The 24,089-nt window shown below is 38.6% G+C and overlaps 1 protein-coding gene across 6 annotated transcripts in view; it reads right to left on the minus strand.

The window, feature by feature from the left end:
• chd7 (chromodomain helicase DNA binding protein 7) overlaps positions 1–24,089 on the minus strand; it is a 232,204-nt gene that overhangs the window by 38,630 nt on the left and 169,485 nt on the right. For all 6 annotated transcript variants that reach the window (XM_072254598.1, XM_072254614.1, XM_072254623.1 and 3 more), the window contains 10 exons: positions 20,274–20,450; positions 18,237–18,380; positions 16,496–16,751; positions 11,487–11,697; positions 9,057–9,252; positions 8,772–8,939; positions 8,487–8,666; positions 8,236–8,346; positions 7,944–8,146; positions 2,908–3,107 (listed from right to left, as the gene is read on the minus strand). In XM_072254598.1, coding sequence (XP_072110699.1) covers positions 2,908–3,107; positions 7,944–8,146; positions 8,236–8,346; positions 8,487–8,666; positions 8,772–8,939; positions 9,057–9,252; positions 11,487–11,697; positions 16,496–16,751; positions 18,237–18,380; positions 20,274–20,450 — 1,846 coding nt within the window. The remainder of the gene's footprint in view (positions 1–2,907; positions 3,108–7,943; positions 8,147–8,235; positions 8,347–8,486; positions 8,667–8,771; positions 8,940–9,056; positions 9,253–11,486; positions 11,698–16,495; positions 16,752–18,236; positions 18,381–20,273; positions 20,451–24,089) is intronic.

Here is a 24,089-nt window from a genome sequence, read left to right on the forward strand (position 1 = left end):
GTCATGTGGGGTGAAGTACATTTAAAAGTGTCACTGTTTATCACAGAGCAATACTTTCCTCTGAAGTGAAATGTAGGACACTGTAACTAATCTACTTGATTGGGACTCATCCATTACCTTCAATATTCATTTCCTCCCTCCGGCACTCTGTGGCTTCAGTTAAGTATAAACTAAAAGAAAATTCACTGCCATCTTCAAAATTGCATTTGTTACCAGGTAGGACAAAGGCAACAAACGTATGAGAAAATTACAACTTGGAACTTCTCTTTAATTTATGCACCACCTTGACATGAAATATACTGCTGTTTCATTGTCGCAGATTATAATTCTTTGCCACAGATTAAAATTCTGGAAGTCCTTGCCTACTACAGGTAAGTGATTACCTCCAGAAGGATTACAGAATTTCAAAAAGGTGACACACATCCACCTCTGGAACGCAATTAGGGCCAAAATTAGTCAGCGATGCCCACATCCCATGACAGAATATGTAGCGCAGGAGGGAACCAAGTAGGAATTCATGTGGGACACCACTAGTAATTGTGTGGATATAGGAAAATAGAAAAGAGTAGAATGAAGCGTAGTCACACTCAAAAGGACAACAGTGAACATGGTCTCAAGAATATGACATAAAAATAAGAAATCAAACAGCACTATTTTGGATAGACACAAAGCAGAAAAACAATGGAAACAAGATTAGTGGCAGTACACTTGAAAAACACAGCAGTGATTTAAGGGCTACCAAAAATATCAAATTTTGTGATATGTTAGGAAAATCCTAAGAATTTTATTATACTTGGATGAATGATGTAATATTAAACTAGCATGCTGGCATTTAACAAACATACAATAACTTAATCTATATTCATTGTTAATTAATCAAAACGTATTGTCCTTTTATGGTTAAAATAACCTTATTTCTTGTTATTAAAACAAGACTTCACCCATTATGACCAAATTTTCACTAAAAATATAGTGCCTGATTTGGACACCTCAATCTTCCTCATCATGCTGTTTGATATTTAAAAAATTTAAAAAGATTTCAACAAGAGTATACTTTTCATAAAAGGTGGGTTTTGCACTAAAATTATTAGATTTTGAAGTAATTACTAACAGTAATTACTTTTTTCTCTAGCAATGTGACTGTTGATAAAGTGTCCTTGTTACACAGGAATGAGAAATATAGTTGTATAAAATTTAGAACAAGAAATTTCATTAAGTTCCCTCATGAGTGCCAATGGTTATACTGCATGGTAGCCTCATTCCACACATACCTAACCTCTTTGCCTCTTTCATCAGCCCTTCACCTCTTCCACCTATCACAACACAGCTTCTTTTTCATCTTCCCTATCTTCCCCCTCATCTGGTCTCACATATTCACCTGATATAGCTTTCTGGATATGGAATTTCATGATTTATTAATGACTCCAAGTTTTGGACCACATAATTGCAGAAGTTTTCTACACATCCATCTATCACCTAATAACTCTAACCAGTCTGTTTGATCTTTCACAACTGTTCCACTTGACAGATTAACTGGATTTAAACCAGAACTGCTAATCTACTTTGTACCTCTTCCTGTGCACTTACATCCTTTCTGTAATATAGACCTGAACTCTACAATATGAACTGAGGGATCGTTTACTATGGATTAGACAAAGACAAATTGGAATATTTACTGATACACTGAGAGAGTTGTAACCATGCAGGAGCAGAAGGATTGAATATCCATACACTTAGATCATTAAGTGCTACTGTACATGTTCATTAAACACTGGTCTCTCTCAAGAGAGTAAAAAATTAAATGTTGAGGAAGTTCTGCTTGTCTTGTCAGACCCTGACTGGAGAACTGAATTCAGTTTCAGTTTCACTAAGCACAGGAATTTATGAGAATGTTGTGATGACTTGACTGTCTGAGTTATGGAGGTTGGGAAGGTTAGTACTTTGTGCCCTTCATGACTTTATACACCTTCATAAAGTCGCCTCTCAGTCTCCTACACTCCAAGGAATAGACAGGGTAAAAGCACACAGTCTCTTTCCAGGTGGAGCCAATCGAAAACTAGATGGCAGCTGTTGAAGGTGGAAGGGACAAGATTTATTTCACAAGGGACCTGAGGGGCAAATTTTCACCAGAGGGTGAAACAAGCTGTTGGGGCAAGTAATCAAGGCAGGTACAATAACAACACAGTGTATGGATAGGAAAGGTTTAGAGGGACATGACCAAATGCATGCAAATAGAATTGGCTTAGGCAGGCATCTCGGTTGGCATGGACAAGTTAGGCCACAGGGGCTGCGCCTGTGCTGTATTATGCTATGATTCCATTTTTGGACATCAAAAATATTGTATAGATTTATTATAATTGTGTCAGGACTTAAATGATTAAATTCTGAGGTCAGGGTGCATAAGTTTGGTAGCATTCTCAAGTCAATTTAAAAATTGATCGGTCTTATCTGGATCTTAAATGATAAATGGCTTTGATTTTTCTGGTGAGAATTCAGTACTGAGATCATAACCATAAAATTAAAGTATAGTCATTAGGAGCTAAATAACTAAGCATTTTATTCTTCTGCACAGAATTTGGTGAAAACCACACTGAAGCACTTCACCCGATAGATTGTGAAAGCCACATCAGCAGAAATTTAAAATTAGAATCAACAGCTTTAAGAGTGTCAAGGGGTGTAAATCAAAGTTGTGTAAATGGAGAGGAGATGTATCAGTAATTGTTTAATTATCTGATGAATCAGCTCAAGGGATAAATGCCATAGCCCCTATACCTCTTTCTATTATTACAGCTGAAATTTATGAAATATTCTCTTCTGGTTCTTAACTAAAATTTACTTATTTAACTTCTTGGCATTCACAAATGTTCCCTGGAAGCTCAAGATCTGATCAAAGTAATTTAAAAATACCCGAGTGGTTTTGCAGCGCTCGAGTCTGTCCATCCTCAGTAGGAGTAATCAGATCCCATATAAATCCTTTGATCTTCTCATCTCCTCTGTAATGGTTCAAGCAGTACACAAGGATAGTGCGGCAGATGGTCTCCACATCGTGTTCTGTCAACTGTCGTTTAAAACGACCATGTGATAATATGTCACTCCATCGGCCCCAACTGTGGAAAAAAAACAATATAATAGTAATTACATTTAGTCATGCACACTTTGTACAGTACGACTTTGATACAGTAGGTATCAAGGGGTCTAGAGAAGAGGTGGACCAATTGAAAAGAAAAATGAAGGGTTTGGGAAAGTAGGAGCAGTGCAAGTGGGTAGACTATGCATCCGGATCAGTAAGTTTTGGTGACATGGGTAATGGTAGTGATTTTGAATGGGTACACTAGGGCATCCAGATCAGTAAGTTCTAGTGACACAGGTAATGGTAGAGATTTCGAAGGAAAAGGGAGCTGGAGTGAGCAAGAGGAAGCAGTGAATGAGAACATAGCTGGACATAGCTGCAGTGAAAGAAAGTGGGACAGGGATAGTAGCTACAGCAGAATGGGCAAGGAAGTGGCAGTGAAAAAATTCAGGGCAAAAGAGAGCAAACAGAAAGCAAGTGAGGAAGATTTGAAACGAGGTGAACTGATCAAGCAAATGCAACAGCCAACTTATACATAAGATCCCATAAATTGTTGACCAGCACACACAGATCATCTTCTGCCTTCAACTGCCATCTTGGGATCTTGTCTCCATTTACATCTTACTGAGTTTTGATTTAATAATTCAAAATGTAGCATCTCTCACAGTGCAATGGTTTTTGCTTTTCAAAAAGACTACACCCTTGAAACTATTTTGTTCAAGCTTTCCACTAACCACAAAATCTGTTACTATGATTATTTCTGTTCCTCCATGGTTGCAGTTTTTGATACCTTGCTCTCAAGCTTTTTTTAGAGCATCAGTACAGCATACTACAGGGTTTTCAGCCTGTTATGCTGACCTTCTATCCGACTCTAAGATCAATCTAACCTTTCCCTCCTAGACAGTCCTCTATTTTTCGATTATCCATGTGTCTAACTTAAATGCCTGTAATGTATCTGCCTCTACCAGCAACTGTAGTAGGTGTTCCATGCACTCACCACTGTGTTAAAAACAAAATATTGCCTTTGACATTCCCACTATATGAGGGGTGATTGATAAGTTTGTGGCCTAAGGTAAAAGGAGTCAATTTTAGAAAACCTAGCACATTTATTTTTCAATAGTCCCCTCCTACATGTACACACTTAGTCCAGCGGTCGTGGAGCATACAGATCCCTCCTTTGTAAAAGTGGTCCACAGCAGGGGTGATAAGTTCGTGGCCTAAGGTAGAAGGAGATGAGTTATTACGAACTTTCTGCATTACCACTCAAAGAGTTGAGATGCACGTGCATGTAACGAGAGTGTCTTGGACCTCCAGGTGGTCCACAGCAGGCGTGATTGATAAGCTTGTGGCCCAAATTAGAAGGAGATGAGTTATACAGCTCTTGTTACATGCACATGCAGGTCAAATCTGAGTGATTATGCAGAAAGTTTGAAGTTAACAACTCATCTCCCTCTATCTTAAGCCATTAACATATCAATCACCCCATGCTGTGGACCACTTCTGTAGGTCCAAGACGCCGACTTCTGCAGAGAAGGGATCCGTATGCTCCACGATCGCTGGACTAAGTGTGTAAATGTAGGAAAAATAAATGTACAGGGTTTTCTAGAATTGACTCCTTCTACCTTAGGCCACAAACTTATCAATCACCCCTCGTACATTCCTCCAATCAACTTAAAATTATGCTCCTCTATTAGCCATGTTGCATGGGGGAGGGGGGAGGAGAATGTCTCAGCCCACCCATTTGATCTATGCCTCTTATTTTATGCACCTCGATCAAGTCATCTCTCAAACTCCTTCATCCCAAAGAGAAAAAGTCTAGTTTGCTCAACATATCCTCATAAGACATGTTCTCTCATGCAGGAAACATCCTCTCTGAAGTGTCCACATCCTTCCTATAATGTAACTACCAGAACGGAACACAATACTCTAAATCATACACACAAGAGAGAACACTGATGCCAGAAATTTAGAGCAACACACAAATTGTTGGAGGAACTCAGCAATTCAGGCAGGATCTATGGAAATTAATAAACATCAGACATTTTGGGCTGAGACACAATATCAGGGCGATACACCAAGTGCAGTCTAACCAGGGCTTTACAGAGCTGCAAGAATATCACATGGCTATTGAACTCAATCCTCTAACGAAGGCCAACACACCATGCACCTTAACAACTCCATGAAATTGTGCAGCAACCCTGAGTACATTTCCAATTTATGCTCCCAAGTTCTTGGCTAATACATCATAATGCGTTCTCTCCCAATTAAATACTTTTCTATACCTATTTACCTATCCCTGTCAAAAGCTATGAGACAGCACACCCTGATACCTTCCCAGTCATGCAGGGACTTCAACCAGGACAGTAAGCTTCTGACAAACTACCACCAACATAGTCACATCAACAACCAGAGAAGCCAACACATTCGATCACAGTTACACCACCAGGAATGCTTACAGTGCCATCCCATGCCCACATTTTGGCAAATCTGATCACTTATGTTTTTACTCCCACCATATAGGCAGAGACTGAAGACTGGAGCACCATTGGTGAGAACTGTGAAGGTATGGTCAACAGAGACAGAGGAACATCTGAACCAGTGGACTGGACCATATTCAGGGATTCATCTTTGCATCTTAATCAATATGCTACAGCTAACACCAACTTCATCAAGATGTAAGTGGGTGAGCGTGAGCCAGGTACTGAAAACCTGTGTCGACCAACTGCTTGGAGTGCCATCTTCAATCTCTCCTTGCTGTAGTGCGAGGTTCCTGCCTGCTTCAAAAGGACAGTAATGATACCGGTGCCCAAGAGTCTCAACTAATATTGACAAGTGACAATCACATCTTTCATAATGCGTTCTGCTGAAACGTTGACTGTACTTTTTTCCTTAGATGCTGCGTGGCCTGCTGAGTTCCTCCAGCATTTTGTGTGTGTTGCTTGGATTTCCAGCATCTGCAGATTTTCTCTTGTTTACCATAATGAATTCCTTCTTTGGTTGTAGTTGGAATTGACTTCTGCTTGATTACTGCTCAGTATTCAATACCATCATCCCCTTGGTATTATTCGCCAAGCTTTTAAACCTGGAAAGTTGAACCTCCTGCAAATGGATCCTCAATGAAGACACAGCTAGCATGGATCAGTGATAAGATCTCTTCCTCGGAGACAATCAACACAGATGCACTTCAAGAATATATGCTTAGCCCACTGCTCTATTCTCTCTATACTCATAATTGCAGTGCTAAGCACAGCACAAGCACCATCCCTGGAATTTTCTACCCCAATGTTGAGTCATAGCCACTGATTCATAAAATAGGAACTAATAAATTTCTGAGTGGGATAAAGTAGGTAAATTTTGCTGAATAACTGAGTGGCTTAAAGAGCTACTACTACGATATTTTATTTAACTTCTAGTCAATCTTTCTTGATTTCTCTTTTTATCGAACAAATCTGATCCTGAAATATATGTAGTAAATTCATCTTACACAAAATACAAGACCTATGAATTCTCTATGAAAATGAGTACCCCAAATAGTAATGACATCATATCCAATAAGGATTCCATTACCTCTGAAGTCCAATTCCTTTACAGTAAAGACCACCATATAATTTGCCTGCTTACCTGCTTGGTGCACTTGCATGTTCATCATGCAAATAATTATAATGAACAATAAACCAGATCCCTCTGCATGTTATTTACTGGTTCTTTCCTTGAGGGAGAGAAGTACTCACGTTCATCTTACAATTAAGTTATGCCTGTAACTGCTGGAGTATTTCCATATTAACAAATGCAAGGTCAGGAATTCCACAGGAAGGTGGAAGTTCTGAACTTTTGCTCAGCTGACCTTTGACCCAGAGACAACTGCATTCTTCTGGTGGACTCCTCATGAAACCAAGGGAGGAAGTCTGAACTTTCAGAGATTTCCCAGCCTAAGGCAAAAAAAATCTTCCTGTACAATCGGTGCAAGGTTAACCTGATCCAAGTCCAGCAGGCCGATTATTTCAATTGGAAGGAATGTAGCACAGTAGCTCAAACACAGGAAAATACCATTTTTATTTAAAGCGTCTTAAAATGTGGTCTAGTATTTATCCATGTTGTACTTTGGGCTTTTGCAGATAACACTTCCCCTTGATCACAGGCTGAAGTAAAACTGGTACACTTCTCTATAAGTTAACCAAATTATGGCTTTCAGTAGATATGCAATGAAACAAAGACAGAAGGTTCAAACAAACTGCTGAGTGGAAGAACACAGTGAAAATTATTTGGCACCTTTTAAAAGAGCATTTCTGGCTGCATTCGGCACACAGCCATACTTGCTGAAACTGACTGCTGCACAAGTTGTCTCCTCTATGGTTCTGAAGTTAACAGAGCTGCTACTTCTCAGTCATTACTGTCCAATTCATGCTTATTCTTTATGGCTAATGATTAAAGGTGTAAAAAATGGGAACATGATATCATGCTTGCAGAAGATAAAATAAAAACCTCAGCAATCAGTTTGTTTACTTCCTGGTAAATTGCTAAGGATCAGTATTTAAAACTGATTTATTTCACATTCCCTTCTTGCTGGTGCCATGTTCTTGGACTCTTACCACTACCTCTCCATTATTCTGCTATTGTCACTTTAGCATTTCTTTTTGCACTACTTCAATTACACTGCAATTTCTGCACCAAATTTAAGTTTGTCATTGTATTTGTCGGTGTATTGATTATTATAATATACACTGTTTACCCTGTGAACTTCCATGCAATCAAGGACTTTCATTGCATCCTGGTGTATATGAATATAAACTGACAGCCCTCTAAGAAAACCATTCAGGGAGAGAACATACTTTACAAATTGGAAGTTCCCACTTAAAGGTATTCTGTAACTCACCCATATACCAATAGGTTCTTCTCCACTCTAAAACACTCAGTCCTTGGATAACCATGGGACCTGTCCTGTGGTCTACGAGGCTTCCCAGTCTTTTCTTCAGACTCACTTTCCAAATCAGAAAATTCCATTAGTTCATCTTCCTTGATAGCATTGTAGTGTCTTGTTTGCTTTCTTACTCTTGGTGTATCAATCACCAAATTGTTCTACAACAGGAGACAGCACAGGTGAGCCAAAATATATCAACCAGCTTTTTATTTTTAAAATATGATACACAAGACTTAATGTTGCTTACCCTTCCATTTATTGCATCTATATCCAGTTCTGCTTTCTTTGCCCACTTTTGCCAAAAGTTAGGATCGTCAAGGGAAATATCTGTTCTATTTCCAGAAGCCACAAAGCTAGCCTGAATGAAACAAAATCTTATTGTTATGAAGATTCTACACAATTTACTTCACAGCAATTTTATTTAGTATCTTGACCTTTGTACTCCTTTGATATGCTTTTAACACATCTCCAGATTTATTCTTGGTTAAATATATTTACCTTGGCAAAAGTAGACCCTTTTCCTTCAGACTCTATAGTAATTGTATGAGTACGTCTTAAAAGAATCTGGTCAATATCTTCCTCACAGAATTTTGACCCTTCATCTTCTTCATCCATCAGGGCACCATATGCTCCTTTCCTCAGAAGATCCTCAATTTCCTTTTTGGACAGTTGCTGCATCTGCATATTTTAAATTTTAAATAATGCTCTTACAAAGCTATTTACAAGTCCAATTGCTTGAGAAAATTAGTTTGAAACAGTGAAATATCATACAAAAATGCATACCCCATTAGCACTATTTTCCCGTCCACTCATTGATTGTAGAACAGCTTTGTCCAATCCAAGCTTAAGACTGGCTTTATCAAACATCTCTCTTTCATAAGAATTCCTTGTTATTAATCTATACACTTTCACTGCTTTACTTTGCCCAATTCTGTGACAGCGAGCTTGAGCCTGGTTGGAATGGAACATTTTTTTAGTAGACAGTATCAATCTATCTTCAAGACATAGCCTCTTGCTAAAACATAATTGAATACATCAGACAAATGGAAATTTGCAAACAATTCTCACCTGGAGATCATTTTGTGGGTTCCAGTCAGAATCAAAGATGATGCAGGTGTCAGCAGCAGTAAGGTTAATCCCTAAACCTCCAGCACGAGTGCAAAGCAGGAAAACAAAACGATCCGAGTCAGGTTTTGAGAAACGATCTATTGCTGCCTGTCGAAGATTCCCCCTTACACGACCATCAATGCGCTCATACAGGTGTCTAGAAAGTAATTTTTGGATTAAAAATTAACATTCATCTAACATACTGTATCAAAGTTCAAAAGCTGCTACTTGCCAGATTTTGTTAATATTTATGGTGCACATAGAAGCTCCCTCTTCCCCACCACCCCCTCCTAGCATTGGCAATTTGGAATGCGCAAGGCAGGCTGTTCTTCCCATGAATGAAAAAAAAATTAAAAACCTTCCATAAAAGGAGAAATTTTAAATGCTTTGATCATTAGATTTTGATGACAAAAATGTCCTTGTATACTCAAATTCAACTACAACACATTATTGGTGTCTCCTTAATACAGAATTATCAACATTTAAGAGATTTTTTGATACAGAGAACATTTTCAATTTTTATTTCAATTTTAACTCTCAATATTGATATGCATCGCCAAGTTTGCCATTTACTTGTCTGAATTTGAGGGGAATATTTCACCTGATTTACACATGAAAGATTTCCATAGTGGTGTGTAAGAATTGCCTGCATTATGAACCTTGAGCTATCACAACTGTAAAGGACAGACTAAAAATGGACAAAGGTCTCCTCATATCCAACATTTTTATAGGGGCATGGAGTGTAGAAATTATTTTCATAGTTTTACCATCTTAATAATTCATCAATTTAAGGCCAAAACATTGTTGGCACCTACTACTTGGAAAGTCTTGACACATCTTGCTCTATTCAATAGGAACTCATGTTACACTTTTAATAGCAGCTTACATTAACTTCTACTAAAATATCACATCTTAGTATGTCTTGAGTAAATGCAAAGCCAGTGAGGATGATCAGTTAGTTCTCTTGTCAATTAATGGAGAACAGAGCTACAGATGCTGGAATCTGAAGCAAAAACAAATAATGGAACAACTCAGCTGGTTGAGCAGCAACTTTGGAAAGAGGGAGTTCTGAAGAGGGGTTATTACCACTAAACATTCATTGGTTTCTCTTTTCACAGATGCAATTTATTGTTTCTTTTTTCCTGGATTTGTTTTTTGTCCTTAAATATCAAGATTGATGAATGCAAGAAATTTGTAATCATTTTCTGTTCTTGGCTTTCTTTTACAAAATGTAACCACATTTTTTGTTTCCTCAGGTTTTTAAAAGTGTATTTTGAGCAAACTGATCATGGTTCTGGAGATACTTTGCTCTGAGTTTTATCTGCACACCACCTTAACACTTTTTGGCTAAAATAAGTAAATACTTCCATTTTTTTAAAAAAATGGGTATGGGGAAGTGCAAAATGCATGCAGGGGCAATAACATATTTGAGACTTTATTGTACTTTACATCTCACTTTGCAATCAACTATACAATGCACATCCCCTAAAGCCAAAAGTAAACATATTCCAAGCTGGAAACAATGCTTGTACCAGCCTAAAGCAGACCTTCTCACCATGCAGTCCTTTTACACAGCAAAGGCAAAACTGTAAAAATCACAAAGGAGCACAGCTGGTGCAACTTTATTATGCACCAATGTTGAAATATTAGTTTTGTGACTTTTTCACCTTTGCAGTCCTGCTAAATTTGATTTTAAAAAATCTATAAGTTTTTTTTGTCCAGTACCATCTTAACGTTCATCATAGTCTTTGCCATATGCTTTTCACTATCGATAATCTTACATTAAAACCGTACTTTTATCTGAGAAACTACAAATACAAGTTGTTTTGCATACTTTAAGCATCCATCAGTTAATTTCATGCAATTCTTAGTGGTTTCCTGTTTTGCAACCAAGAAAAACTATTATTTTGCCCACAATATCATAAAGCAACCTTAAGAACATTGAAGTTTAAATAGGGCACAATGAGAATTATTTGTTTCATTTGCCTTTTATACTGTATGAAAAAAGTTTAATGACGTATTTCAACAGCATACTGTACTTTGTCAGATTTAAAGGAACTCAAATTATTACTGTGGATGTAGGGATTGGAAGTTAAGGTAATGAATATCTAATCTCATAAGGGTAAAATAAATAACCTTAAAGCTTCAAAATCTATTCCCCAATTCAAATGCTGGATTCGTTCAGTTACAAAATTATCAAGGCATCCTAACTTCTCAAAGTAGCACTGAAAGGTACTAAGTTTATTATTCGATATTTTTTACTTCAACAGCACAGATCTGATACTGTGCTTCTCTAAATTAACAATGTATGTTTGTATTAAAATTTTAGATTTTTGGACCAACTCACAAGCATTAATTAATAATTTTCATTTGGAACACCACTAGTCTCACCTTCTCTGAATGAGGTAGTCCTCAAGAATATCCAAGCAGCGCACCATCTGGGAAAATATAAGCACCTTGTGGCCACCAGCCTTCAGTTTTGGCAGCAACTTGTCAATCAGCACAAGCTTACCAGCAGCTTGAATCATAGCTTGAAGCTGAAAATCTGGTGCATCAGGATTATGAGTTTCTTTAAATTCTTCCAAAATCTTCTCTTCAGCACCTATGCAAACCAAATATGAGAAAACAAAACCAGAATCATATCAGAACAAACAAGTTATCAGAAGCCAAAATCTTGAGACAAATTTACAAAAGCAACAATCTGCAATTCCTGTAGGTCCCCTCATTCATAATGCATTCATTAGGGAGAATTAAGTGAACTAAAAATTCAATATATATTTAATAACTTTTCACATATGGGGGAAAAATGAATGCCAGTGCTATCAGCAAAGAAGAAATTACCAAGCAAAAATTTGACTCGAAAGGAACTTAATGTAAGTTTCCCATTTAATTCAACTCCAACTATTGAACAAAAAAAGGCCAAGTCCAAGTTGTTTTAGTGCTATTGAATGATGTAACAATTTTATATGCTACTTACAGGCTACTACACTTTGCTAAATCAATTCAATTAAGATCACTCAGCAGAAAAAGATTCTTAATTATCAGTGGACAATAAAATAATTTAAAGAGAATGTTGATCAATAAGCAGTAAACCACATTATCACCATAAGTTGGCAGAGCATCTAAACTTTACAAAACTGACTTATTTACTAAACCTATTGAAACCCATTTTTCCTTTTATGGATAAACCTATTGAAAATTTCTGGAATATATAAGTGAGCTCTTTAAGCACAGCTTTTGCTCTGAAGAAACTAAATCTAAAATTTCATGCTACTTACGCCAATTTTTCCTGGTGGTTTATTTGACTTCACTGTCAATTTCATACAACATAAATCAATATTGCTAATTCAAAATAGTAGAATTTCAAATGGCAAATTGTTATTCTTGAGTTCTTTTGACAGCTTTATGGGACCACTGAAGGCTTTGTTGAAAAGATGAGGTTTGAGAAGGATTTAGAGTGGAAATGAAGAGAAATTCAAGAGGTTAAGAAGGGCTCTTTCAACAGTGAAATAGCATTGACATTAAAGCCAATTCAAAATATCAACTTGAAGCTTTCAAGAACATCTGTAACTTTTAAAAGCTATTGTGCTCAGTTTAACTGCTGCTGGGACCTGCTGCCACAAAACGGCTTGCCGCAGCTTTTGGCACTCTGCCTTACAGACTGTATGGTTGATCCCAAATAAAATTACAATGGAACTATTTTGTTGTGGTCTAATCTTAACCAATTTCTGGCAGTGACATTGTTTTCACTCTTATCCCCCTTTTTCAAATTAAAAAATGGCTAGGAGGGAGAAAGTATTAAAGTCATCAGTGCTTAAATTCCCTCATGAATACATTTAACCACAATTTAAAAAGCCTAACCCTAAAATGCAGGCCTGTCACAATTTTGTCATAGTGTCTTTGAGTACAGAAACTAGCTCTTCAGCTCAACTTGTCCACACTGATCAAGATACCCATCTCAGATAGTCCTATTTACCAGCAATTGATATGCATCCTCTAATCTTTTCAGTCCGTGTAATTGTGTAAATGCCTTTTAAATGTTGTTATTGTACTTGCCTCAACCACATCTCTAGCAGCTCATTGCATACATACATCACCTTCTGTGTGAAAGTGTTGCCATCCAGGTTCCTATTATTTTTTTCTACTCTCACCTTGAACCAATGTTCTCTAGTTCTTGATTCCCCAACCCTGGGAAAAACTCTGGATTTTGTGTTCCTGATGATGTTACATACCTCTAAGAATACTTCGCAGTCTCCTATGCTTCATGGAATAAATACCTAGCCTGCCAAGCCTCTCCCCTGAGTTCTGGGAACATCCTCAAATAATTTATTTACTCTTTTCAGCTTAATAGCATCTTTCCTATAGCATTGTGACCAAAACTAAGAACAATACTCCAGGTGTGACCTCATCAATATCTTGTACAGCTGCAAAATAACATCTCACTTTCGATACTCAATACCCTGACCAATAAAGGCCAGCATGCCAAAAGCCCTTTTCACCATTGTACGTTGTTTCATCTGTCTTGAAAAATTGCAAAGAACATCAAAACTACTACAATATTCAGGGAATGAGGCATTGCATAATGCACAAACTTCACCACCCACAGGCCCCAATTACCTACCCAGCTTAATAAAACTAGTAAGATCTGATGACACTATTTACTGAAGGAAAGTAAATTCTCTTGCATCAATGTCACAAAAAAACCAATCATTTTGAGTATATGCAAATTCTCTGCCACCATCACCCTCTTAATAATGGACCCTCAAAACTGCCTGTGGATTTCAAAATTAATTGGTTGTGAAGTCCTTTAAACAGAAGTTTCAAAATTAATCTCTTTCCATCTTAAAATTCAGCAGAAAAGAATACATATAAAACCATGCATGTTCAAAGTAGATTTATTATCACATACATACATGTCACCATTTACAACCCTGACATTTATTCTCTTGCGGGCATACTCAGTAAATCCAAGAACCATAATAGAATCAGTGAAAGAACGCACCCAAAAGGACAAACAATTAATGTGGAAAAGACAAGAAATTGTGCAAGTACAAAAGAGAAAACAAATAAGCAATAAATATGGAGAATACTAGATGAAGAGTTCTTGAAAGCAAGTCGATAGGTTGTGGGACAGTTCAGTGATGAGCAAGTGAAGTTTAATGAAGCTATGCCCATTCAAGAGCCTGCTGGTTGAGGGGTACCATTTCCAAAAACTTCTTTAGATTTTGATTTTCTGTGAATACTATACCCTCAACTGTGCCTACTGTCTTGTTTATTATCTATTATTATTTATTGTAGTGCCTGCACTGTTTTGTGCACTTTATGCAGTCCTGGGTAGGTCTGTAGTCTAATGTGGTTTTTGTTTTTTCTCTTACATAGTTCAGTGTAGTTTTTGTATTGTTTCATGTAGCACCATGGTCCTGGAAAACATTCTCTTGTTTTCACTATGTTCTGCACCAGCAGTTACGGTTGAAATGACAATAAAAAGTGACTTGACTTGACAATTTTCCTCTCCACATAGATCAACAATGCAAAAGTGTGCAGGTCCAGGTTATAAATTAGACACGAGTTTAGCTTACCTAGAGGTGGAATATATATTGTAACCTCTAGTAGTAGTGAAAACCATTCCTTAAATTTAGTTTTTGGAGCTATATTAATATACAGTATACACATATGTAAAAATATTTAAAAATTTCTACCCATGAAAGGTTCCAAATAGCAGAATACGTTTTAATTTCAGCACAGATGCTCGGATGCAACAGACTTTTCGCACTCATGTTCTTCCGACCTGGAAAATCTAATGTGCACCATTGAGTGCATCTACATGGAGCACTGATGCAGAAAAGCAGCATCAATCATCAATGACCCCTATTATCCAGGCCATGCTCTCTTCTCACTTCTGCCATCCGGAAGGTACAGGAGCCTTAAGACCCACATCTCCAGGTTCATAAAAAGTTAATACCCCTTAACCATCAGGCTCTTAAACTAGAAGGGATAACTTCACTCGCTCCATCACTGAACTGTTCACAACTTATGGACTCTTCGTCTCATGTTCCAGATATTTACTGCTTACTTTTCATTCTTATTTTCTTTGTATTTGTAGCTTGTTAACTTTTGCACATTGGTCATTTGACCGCCTTGTTGGGCACAGTCTTTCATGGGTCATTGATTCTATTGTGTTTCTTGTATTTATTGTGAATGCCTGCAAGAAAATGAATCTCAGGGTTGTATATGGTGACATATGTACTTTGATAATAAATTTACTTTGAACTTGATACAGTAAATTTCAAATAATCAGGGATCCTTAGAGCTTTGACACTGTCAAACTAGACTTTCCATTCCACTGGATGCTATTCTTATTAATACCCAAACACTTTTAGATCACTTTTTTTAAAAGCCTGTTACAGAATAGTATATTAAAAATTCCATTGAACCCAGTGAGTTCAAAAGGAATAGGAAACATTCAGCACCTCTATTTCCTCGGAAGACTAAGGAAATGACCCTCACCAATTTTGTACTGATGCACCACTGAAAACATCCTGTTTGGATGCATTATAATTTGGTATGGCAACTGCTCTGCCCAAGACTGTTGTGAATGAATCTCAGTCCTTCATGAAAATCAGCCTTCCTTCCATTGATTCTATCTACACTTCCAGCTGGCTCAAGACATCGGTCAATATATTATACAAGGAGCCCTCTCACCAGGGTCATCATCTCCTTTCCCCTTCCCACCAGGCAAAAGATACAAACGCTTGAGAACACATTACACCAGGCTCAAGGACAGCTTCTATAATGCTGTTTTAAAACTCTTGAGCAGGGTTTTCTCCAGGTGCTCCAGTTTCCTCTCACATTCCAAAGACTTACCAGTTAGTAGATTAATTGGTCAATGTGAATTGTCCCATGAATAGGCAGGCTCGGGTTAAATTGGGGTATGCTGCTCTATGCGGCTGAAAGGGCCACTAAGGGCCAATTCTTACTATAACTCAATAATAAGGATGAACTTTCCATGTCTGGTCACTCTGTCATGGCCTTTACACTTTGTCTACCTGCACTGCACTTTCCCTGTAACTGTTAGAATACATTTTGCATTCTTTTCTTCCCTCTTTTGTAATGTAAATGGAACAATTTGTCTGGATGGTAAGCACACAGAAGCTTTTTACTGTATTTCTGTACATGTGACAATAACTATAAGCCTGACTTTGGCTGTAGCCACACATTTCACTTGCGTTCTGCATCCCTGGCTCTAGACTGACGAGCAAGACAGGTACTGAACTGCTGGGATTTCCAAATAATCAGATGTCACAGCACTGGAATTTTACTGTATGTTTAGTGTCATTTAAAGAGCTGATGTACCAGAGGTGCAAAATTGCTCATAGAATGGTCAGTAAAAAGGAGCTTACCATTAATTAGGTATGGATGATTACAACATTTTCTCAATTCCATCATGGTATTCAGAAGGTTCGGCACATTAGTTTGACCAGCTCCTTTAGAAAGAAAAGCAAAGTTTCTCTCCAAAATAGCTCTGTAATATTTCTTCTGAATGTTGGTCAGTTCTACTTCAATGATGGTTTCTTCCTTTGGAGCCAGATTTTTCTCCACATCTTCCTTCAAGCGTCTTAACATCATTGGTTTCAGAATAGCCTGAAGTTTCTGCACCTGTAATAATTATTCCAAAAAAAAATGCCACTTAACAGCATCTGGGGGAAATACACAAGGACAAAGTTACAGAATGCTAGAAGAACTAGGCAAGTAAATTAGCACTTCAGGAAGCAAAAGGAGCAAATCAACCTTCTGGTTCAAGACCCTGCACCAGGACTTGGAGTTATTATGTAAGCATTTCAAAGTTGATCTCTGAAGACCAAAACCTTTTGCCTCCACAGATGCTGCTTAGTTCTTCCAGCATTGTTTATTGTTCGGAAAAAAATAAACATACTTGAAGATATCAAAAGGCTCTGATCTGACCTTATTGCTTGAGTAGTAAAGCAAATTCAAAAAATTTGGACAGACCAGAACCGACAATGGGTTATAGATTGCATTTTTTCAATTTATCCCGCATCTAATTTCTAAAATGCTATACACCATAGATATTACAAAATAAATGCTCCAAGTACCATGTTGTTTGTAGAAATACTGTATTGAAATACTGTATTGTAATGATCTTGTAATAATTTAGTGACTATTGCAGATACTTCTATATGAAATATAAAGTCCTATACTCCAGCAATTAGCATTGTCCTAAAGGAATTAAAACTTATAGATAGAACCTTCGCATAGATTTAAAACTACCTTGGGGCTCATTCTCTGTTACCATTAAATCACTACTTGTTTGCATCCACTGGGCAACATTTCCTGCAAAACTAGCCCCCCCCCCCCCCGCCCAATATGGCAGAATGCAGCAGGGAGGCTTTTTGACAATAGGTGACCGCTCAGAAGCTGCAAAAGGTACCCCCTGTTGCTGAGTGCTTAAGAATGTCTGACGTTCAAAAATACAGAATCACTAAAATGTCAAAATAATTATTATTTTATTTAAAATGAAATAGACATTTAAATTTAAATGATTTGAACTAAGTCAAAAGCTCCACTTAGTTTCCCCCACCCTCAGCAGTTTCCCCCCACTCATTAAGTGGGATTGCTGGATTTGCATCAAGTCTTTCTCTGATTCACTGAGATTTCTCAACCCGTGACATGAGAAAGCCTGCAATTATTCTTGCAGCACAAATTCACTGGGGCAGCATTGAAGCAAGCATGCAATATATTCATTGGGTGGAAAATACTGCTGCTGAAATGAACGCATAGCACTGGACATTTAGATACAGGACTTTTGTAGAGAAAGTAAGGATAGGATTTTATGGATAGGAAAAGTTAAGATGGATATTGACCAAATTTGGAAAAATGTAACTAACTTAGATGGCACTATGATCAGTAGAAACTAAATGGACATAAGGGCTTGTTTCCGTACGTATGTCTTTTGAGTCCCAGCATTAGTGTGATCCACCCTATTATAATGGAAATAGAAGATTTGAGATATGATCAGATGCTCACTGGTTGCTCCATTTTATTCCATGAATTGCAAAAGACTTTGTCATAGTGAATATACTATAATTAACATCCTCAGAAATAAAATTAAGATTCATTGAATACCTGTTCTTCAGTTTTCAAATCACCAAATTCTTGCAAGAAGTTAGTCTCCGAGGGGAATCTAGAGGGTTCCAAGAAATTCAGCAAACTGAAGAGTTCTTCTACAGTGTTTTGTAATGGTGTCCCTGTCAGCAGTACCTTGTGCTCCTGCAGCACCAAAAGAAATGTTGTTACAGACATCCCACCCTGCAAAAACTCATCTCAGGGAGGTAGCACCACCATTTCAGGGAGGTACCACCCCACCCCCCACACCCGTCGACCTCCAAGGGTGTATGTAATACTTTGTTTAGTGAATTTGTCTAATCTGTAAGTGCAGCAAATGTAACATTAAAATATGTACTTATATTATCATGTTTATTCTATTACAACTTTAAGCAAGTCTACAGGGAGTTTGGCCTCATCACATAGGACATCAATAGTGTAGCTTCTTGGCAGCCAGCCAGCTAGTTTAAATCAGGGGTCCCCAACCCTTTTTGTACCGCGGACCGGTTTAATATTGACAATATTCTTGCGGACCGGCCGATGGGGGAGGGGAGGGGGTTAAACACAACCAGAATATAGGTGATAACTCAACTATAAGTCACTTATAAGTGGCTAATACACTCAATTTCGTTTCTAAAGGGGTTTATCTAACGAACATTAAACACACAGCGCATATTTTTCTTGCATGAATGTAGTGATAAGTCAATTATAACAGTGGTCCCAAACCTCCAGGCCGCGAAGAATGCAGTGGTACAGCGGTAGCCAGAACGCACCCAGCACATCTTTAAGAAAAAAGCCGAAATAAACAAACTAATTGATTAGGTGCCGCCAGGCATGTAAATGTCGGCCCAGATCAGAGGCGACGTAATCGGCAATCGCCTCTGATTTGGGTCGACATTTACGTGCGGGGCGGCACCTAATTAATTAGCTTGTTTATTTCAGCTTTTTTCTTAAAGATGAGCTGGGTGCGTTCCGGCCACTGCTGTATTCTTTGTGGCCCAGAGGTTCAGGACCACTGAATTATAAGTCACTTATAAGTCAATAACATCATAACATTTTAAGTAACATTTCAATATTAAACACACAGCGCCTATTTTCCTCATATAAACATGTAAAATCATTGCAACACACCAATATCGCTGAATCAGTGGGAGCCCTGGGCTTGTTTTCCTGCAACATACGGTCCTATCGAGGGGTGATAGGAGACAGCGATACTCGAAGGGGGTTCCTTATGTCCAGTCTATTCCGCAACTTAGTTTTTGTTGCATTCATCGCAGAAAACTCCACTTCGCAGCGATATGATGTTGGAAATGGAAGCAACGTTTTCAGTGCTTTCGAGGCTATCTCAGGATATTCAGCCTTGACTTTGATCAGAATACCGGCAGAGATGTTATGTCAAACATACTTTTCAGTCCACCGTCACTTGCAAGCTCGAGGAGTTGATCTTTTTCCCGCGCCGGCATGGACGATTCACCAGGGACATTCACAAATGGGTCACGGACCCATTCCTTTGCACGTTTTGGGTCACTGATGACCTCGCGTGCATTAAAATTAAACAGTGCGTGACAGGGAATGAGGAAAGGTGCAGCTGACTCATATCGTTTCATATCGCCAAATTATATCGTTTCTTCGCTGCCCAGTGGTTGGGAACCACTCTTAGCACGAAGAGAGAACAATCAGGATGCTCGCTCTCCCTCTCAAAAAAATCTATTTTTGGGATATTGTATATAATTTCCAGGTGTCAGGGAGCCACGATCGATATGCGGGAGATTCCCGGAACTTCCGGGAGAGGTGGGATGTCTGTCATTACATTTATATCTGTTAAATAATTGAATCTGAATAACATGGTTATAAACGCTGTCCACGGTCAACAAAATTACAAGATAGATGTAATTCTCATTTATCACATGTACAAGGAAACATACAGTGAAATATGCCATTTCCATTAACAACCAACACAACCTGAGGATTTGTTGGGGGCAGCACATTCTGGAACTAACATAGCATTCGCACAGTGGTCATTATTACAGAACTTATTATTACAAAAAATATACTGACCAGATCCATTAGCTTTAGTCCTTCTAAAAGTTTGCAGTTTCTGTTCTTTAGTCTGTGGGCTTCATCAATTATCACACAGCGCCATGCAATATTGCGGAGTTCTGGGCAATCAGTTAAAATCATTTCAAATGTTGTGATGATGGCATGGAACTTGTATGCTCCCTGAATTATACGACCCTTAAGACAGGAAACGTTCAATTAATTTATTTTCTGAATTGAGAAATTTGATTAAAAAGCTGCCAAAAATAATTAATTTACTATATGTACATTAAGCAAGAGAACACACGACTGGGTCACCATTTACCTATTAAAGACGTTGGACAAGAAAAGTTGCTTATCAGGTGTCTCATCCCTTATTGTTGCATGTACAATGACCTAGCACAAAGTGAACTAAATGTTCTATGGCCAGATATAATTAACAGCTTAGCTCTACAGAAATAAGATTTTCTGGTGATGCAAGAAATGAAATAGCAACTCAACGAATGCTCTTAACACATTTGTAAGATATTAAAAAACCACTATTTTAATTCACTTGTCAGGTATTATCATTCCAATATACTGTATATTATTCACCATTATGAATCCCTAAGTCAACTTTGAAAGTCATAGAATTAAAGCAGCTGCATACAAAATAGGCTGAGGGAGTGAAAGCAAGGAGTTGGGAGGAGAAGACAGCAGTGCGACCCAGTGCGCGCTGCCTCTCCGGTGATGAATATCTGTTATCTGTCAAGTAGGAGGCAGTGCACAATTCTGATTTGATGGAGGCAGACGTGAGAGCACGGAGGAACATCTGGTGAAACTTCTGAAATGCCCGCTTCGCTGCCACTGTGTGATCCGAAAACTCCCGAGGGAAGGCCCCGAATCCTCAGCTTTGCCTGTTGCCTGGCAGCCAGGGCCGGGGTCGAAGCGCTTGGCAGAGATGGGGCTTGGTGTCAGAGGGCTGGTCGGAGGCTCTAAGTTTTTGGACGGACTCAGAGTTGAACTGTGGTCGGGTGCTTCCAGGATGCAGCATCGGCAAGTTTGTGGCGCTGGAAGCTCATGGCAGGGAGAGTTTCTTCCTTCTACCGTCTGCGTGAGATGTTGGGGTTATGGGGACTTTGAGACTTCTTCTTTTTACCGTGCCCATGGTCTGCTGTTATCAAATTATGGTATTGCTTTGCACTGTTGTAACTATATGTCATAATTACGTGGTTTTCGTCAGTTTAAGTCTTGGTCTGTCTTGTGTTTCTGTGATATCATACCAGAGGAACACTGTATTGTTTTTTAATGCATGCATTTCTAAATGACAATAAACGAGGACTAAGTGTCATCATAATCTAAAAAAAATTAATTCTCATCTTTCAAATTGGAGAGAAAATAGAGATTCCATTATGGGTTAGCATTAAGACATCTTCAGGGATTAAAGTTTTCTGATTAGATAGGGAAAGTGAAAGCAACAAATTTCAGCAAGTTATAGACGTAAATGGTAAGGCAAAACAGGTGGAACTTACAAGCATTAAGAATCAAGTAATTCATTTTTATAGGGAGAAGAAATAGAGAAACATAAAATAAATAAATCATTAACTAGATGAAGGAATAAAGACACCTGGGCATGTACAGAAATCCTTGAGTGAACCTGGACAAAGCCGCAAGGAAAGCATTAGGGAAAAATCAGAAAATTTTCAACACTACAATCATAACAATATCTCAAAAGTGTTTAACCAGCTGCAGGTGCATTGAGACATCCCAGTGTAGCTGTGAAGTTGATAAATTCAAGTCTGCTTCAATATTAATGGAGAAAATTTTGCCACTGGCAGTAGGCTCAGCAACCAAAATACATGGGGACAAAAACAGAAAAAGCAGCATGCCAAATTTTACTGCACGAGGCAGTACGATCTGGAATACACTGAATGAAGAGGAACTAGATTGAATAGCAACTTCCAAAAAGGGACTCTACAGACATTTGGAGGAAAAGAAAGTGGGACTAGTTGTATAGCCCTTTTAAAGACAAATAAGCATCCTTCTAAACTACATCATTCTATCAATACTTGAAAGGGCAACTTTCCACAGTCTTCATTTTTAAAACATATCAACTCCCTAGCTATATGCTATAGACTTCCAACTGTGCATTAAGACTCCAATAAAGCCTGCACTACAGGAAGATACTGATAGCATTCCTTTACCTACTCCATAAGTCAGGATGTATGAATGAAAAGAGAAACAGTTAAAATTGGTAGCACAGTTGGAACTGAGTTTATGTAATAGAATTCAAGGTTGATGCTCCTACTAATTCACTAACCCTGACCTGGGAATACTTCAGTACCAGAACTAGAAACTTTTTTTCATCCTCAAATTGTTAACATCCTTCAGTGTTAAGAACATAATTCCACTGTACATACGGAATGCTCCAATTCTGCAATACATTAAGATGAATCAAACCAATTCACATGTGAAGAGCTATGCAAAACATTTTTGCATGAATTTAATACAAATTAATTTCAGCAATCCATCCAGTAGATGGGCTCAACATCCAGTAGCCCTTTAATTAGTGTGGCACGGTAGCACAACACTTTACAGTGCAAGTGACCTGGTTCAATTCCCGGGGCTGCCTATAAGGGGTTTGTACATTCTCCCTGTGACTTCATGGGTTACCTCTGGGTACTTCAGTTTCTTTCCACAGCCATAGTCATAGCCATACTTTATTGATCCCAGGGGAAATTGGTTTTCATTACAGTTGCACTATAAATAATAAATAGTAATAGTTAAATATGTAAATTATGCTAGTAAATTATGAAATAAGCCCAAGACCAGCCTATTGGCTCAGGGTGTCCGACCCTCCAAGAGAGGAGTTGTAAAGTTTGATGGCCACAGGCAGGAATGATTTCCTATGACGCTCTGTGTTGCACCTCGGTGGAATGAGTCTCTGGCTGAATGTACTCCTGTGCCCAACCAGTCCATTATGTAGTGGATGGGAGACATTGACCAAGATGGCATGCAACTTAGACAGCATCTTCTTTTCAGACACCACCGTGAGAGAGTCCAGTTCCATCCCAACATCACTAGTCTTACGAATGAGTTTGTTGACTCTGTTGGTGTCTGCTACCCTCAGCCTGCTGCCCCAGCACACAACAGCAAACATGATAGCACTGGCCACCACAGACTCGTAGAACATCCTCAGCATCGTCTGGCAGATGTTAAAGGACCTCAGTCTCCTCAGAAAATAGAGACGGTTCTGACCCTTCTTCTAGATAGCCTCAGTGTTCTTTGACCAGTCCAGTTTATTTGTATCCCCAGGTATTTGTAATCCTCCACCATGTCCACACTGACCCCCTGGATGGAAACGGGTCACTGGTACCTTAGCTCTCCTCAGGTCTATCACCAGCTCCTTAGTCTTTTTCACATTAAGCTGCAGGTAATTTTGCTCACACCATGTGACAAAGTTTCCTACCGTAGCCCTGTACTCAGCCTCATCTCCCTTGCTGATGCATCCAACTATGGCAGAGTCATCCGAAAACTTCTGAAGATGACAAGACTCTGTACAGTAGTTGAAGTCCGAGGTGTAAATGGTGAAGAGAAAGGGAGACAAGACAGTCCCCTGTGGGGCCCCAGTGCTGCTGATCACTCTGTCAGACACACAGTGTTGCAAGCACACATACTGTGGTCTGCCAGTCAGGTAATCAAGAATCCATGATACTACGGAAGCATCCACCTGCATCGCTGTCAGCTTCTCCCTCAGCAGAACAGGGTGGATGGTGTTGAACGCACTGGAGAAGTCAAAAAACATGACCCTCACAGTGCTGGCTGGCTTGTCCAGGTGGGCGCAGACATGGTTCAGCA

The sequence above is a fragment of the Mobula birostris genome, chromosome 1 (assembly GCF_030028105.1).
Source record: "Mobula birostris isolate sMobBir1 chromosome 1, sMobBir1.hap1, whole genome shotgun sequence".
Lineage (NCBI taxonomy): Eukaryota > Metazoa > Chordata > Chondrichthyes > Myliobatiformes > Myliobatidae > Mobula > Mobula birostris.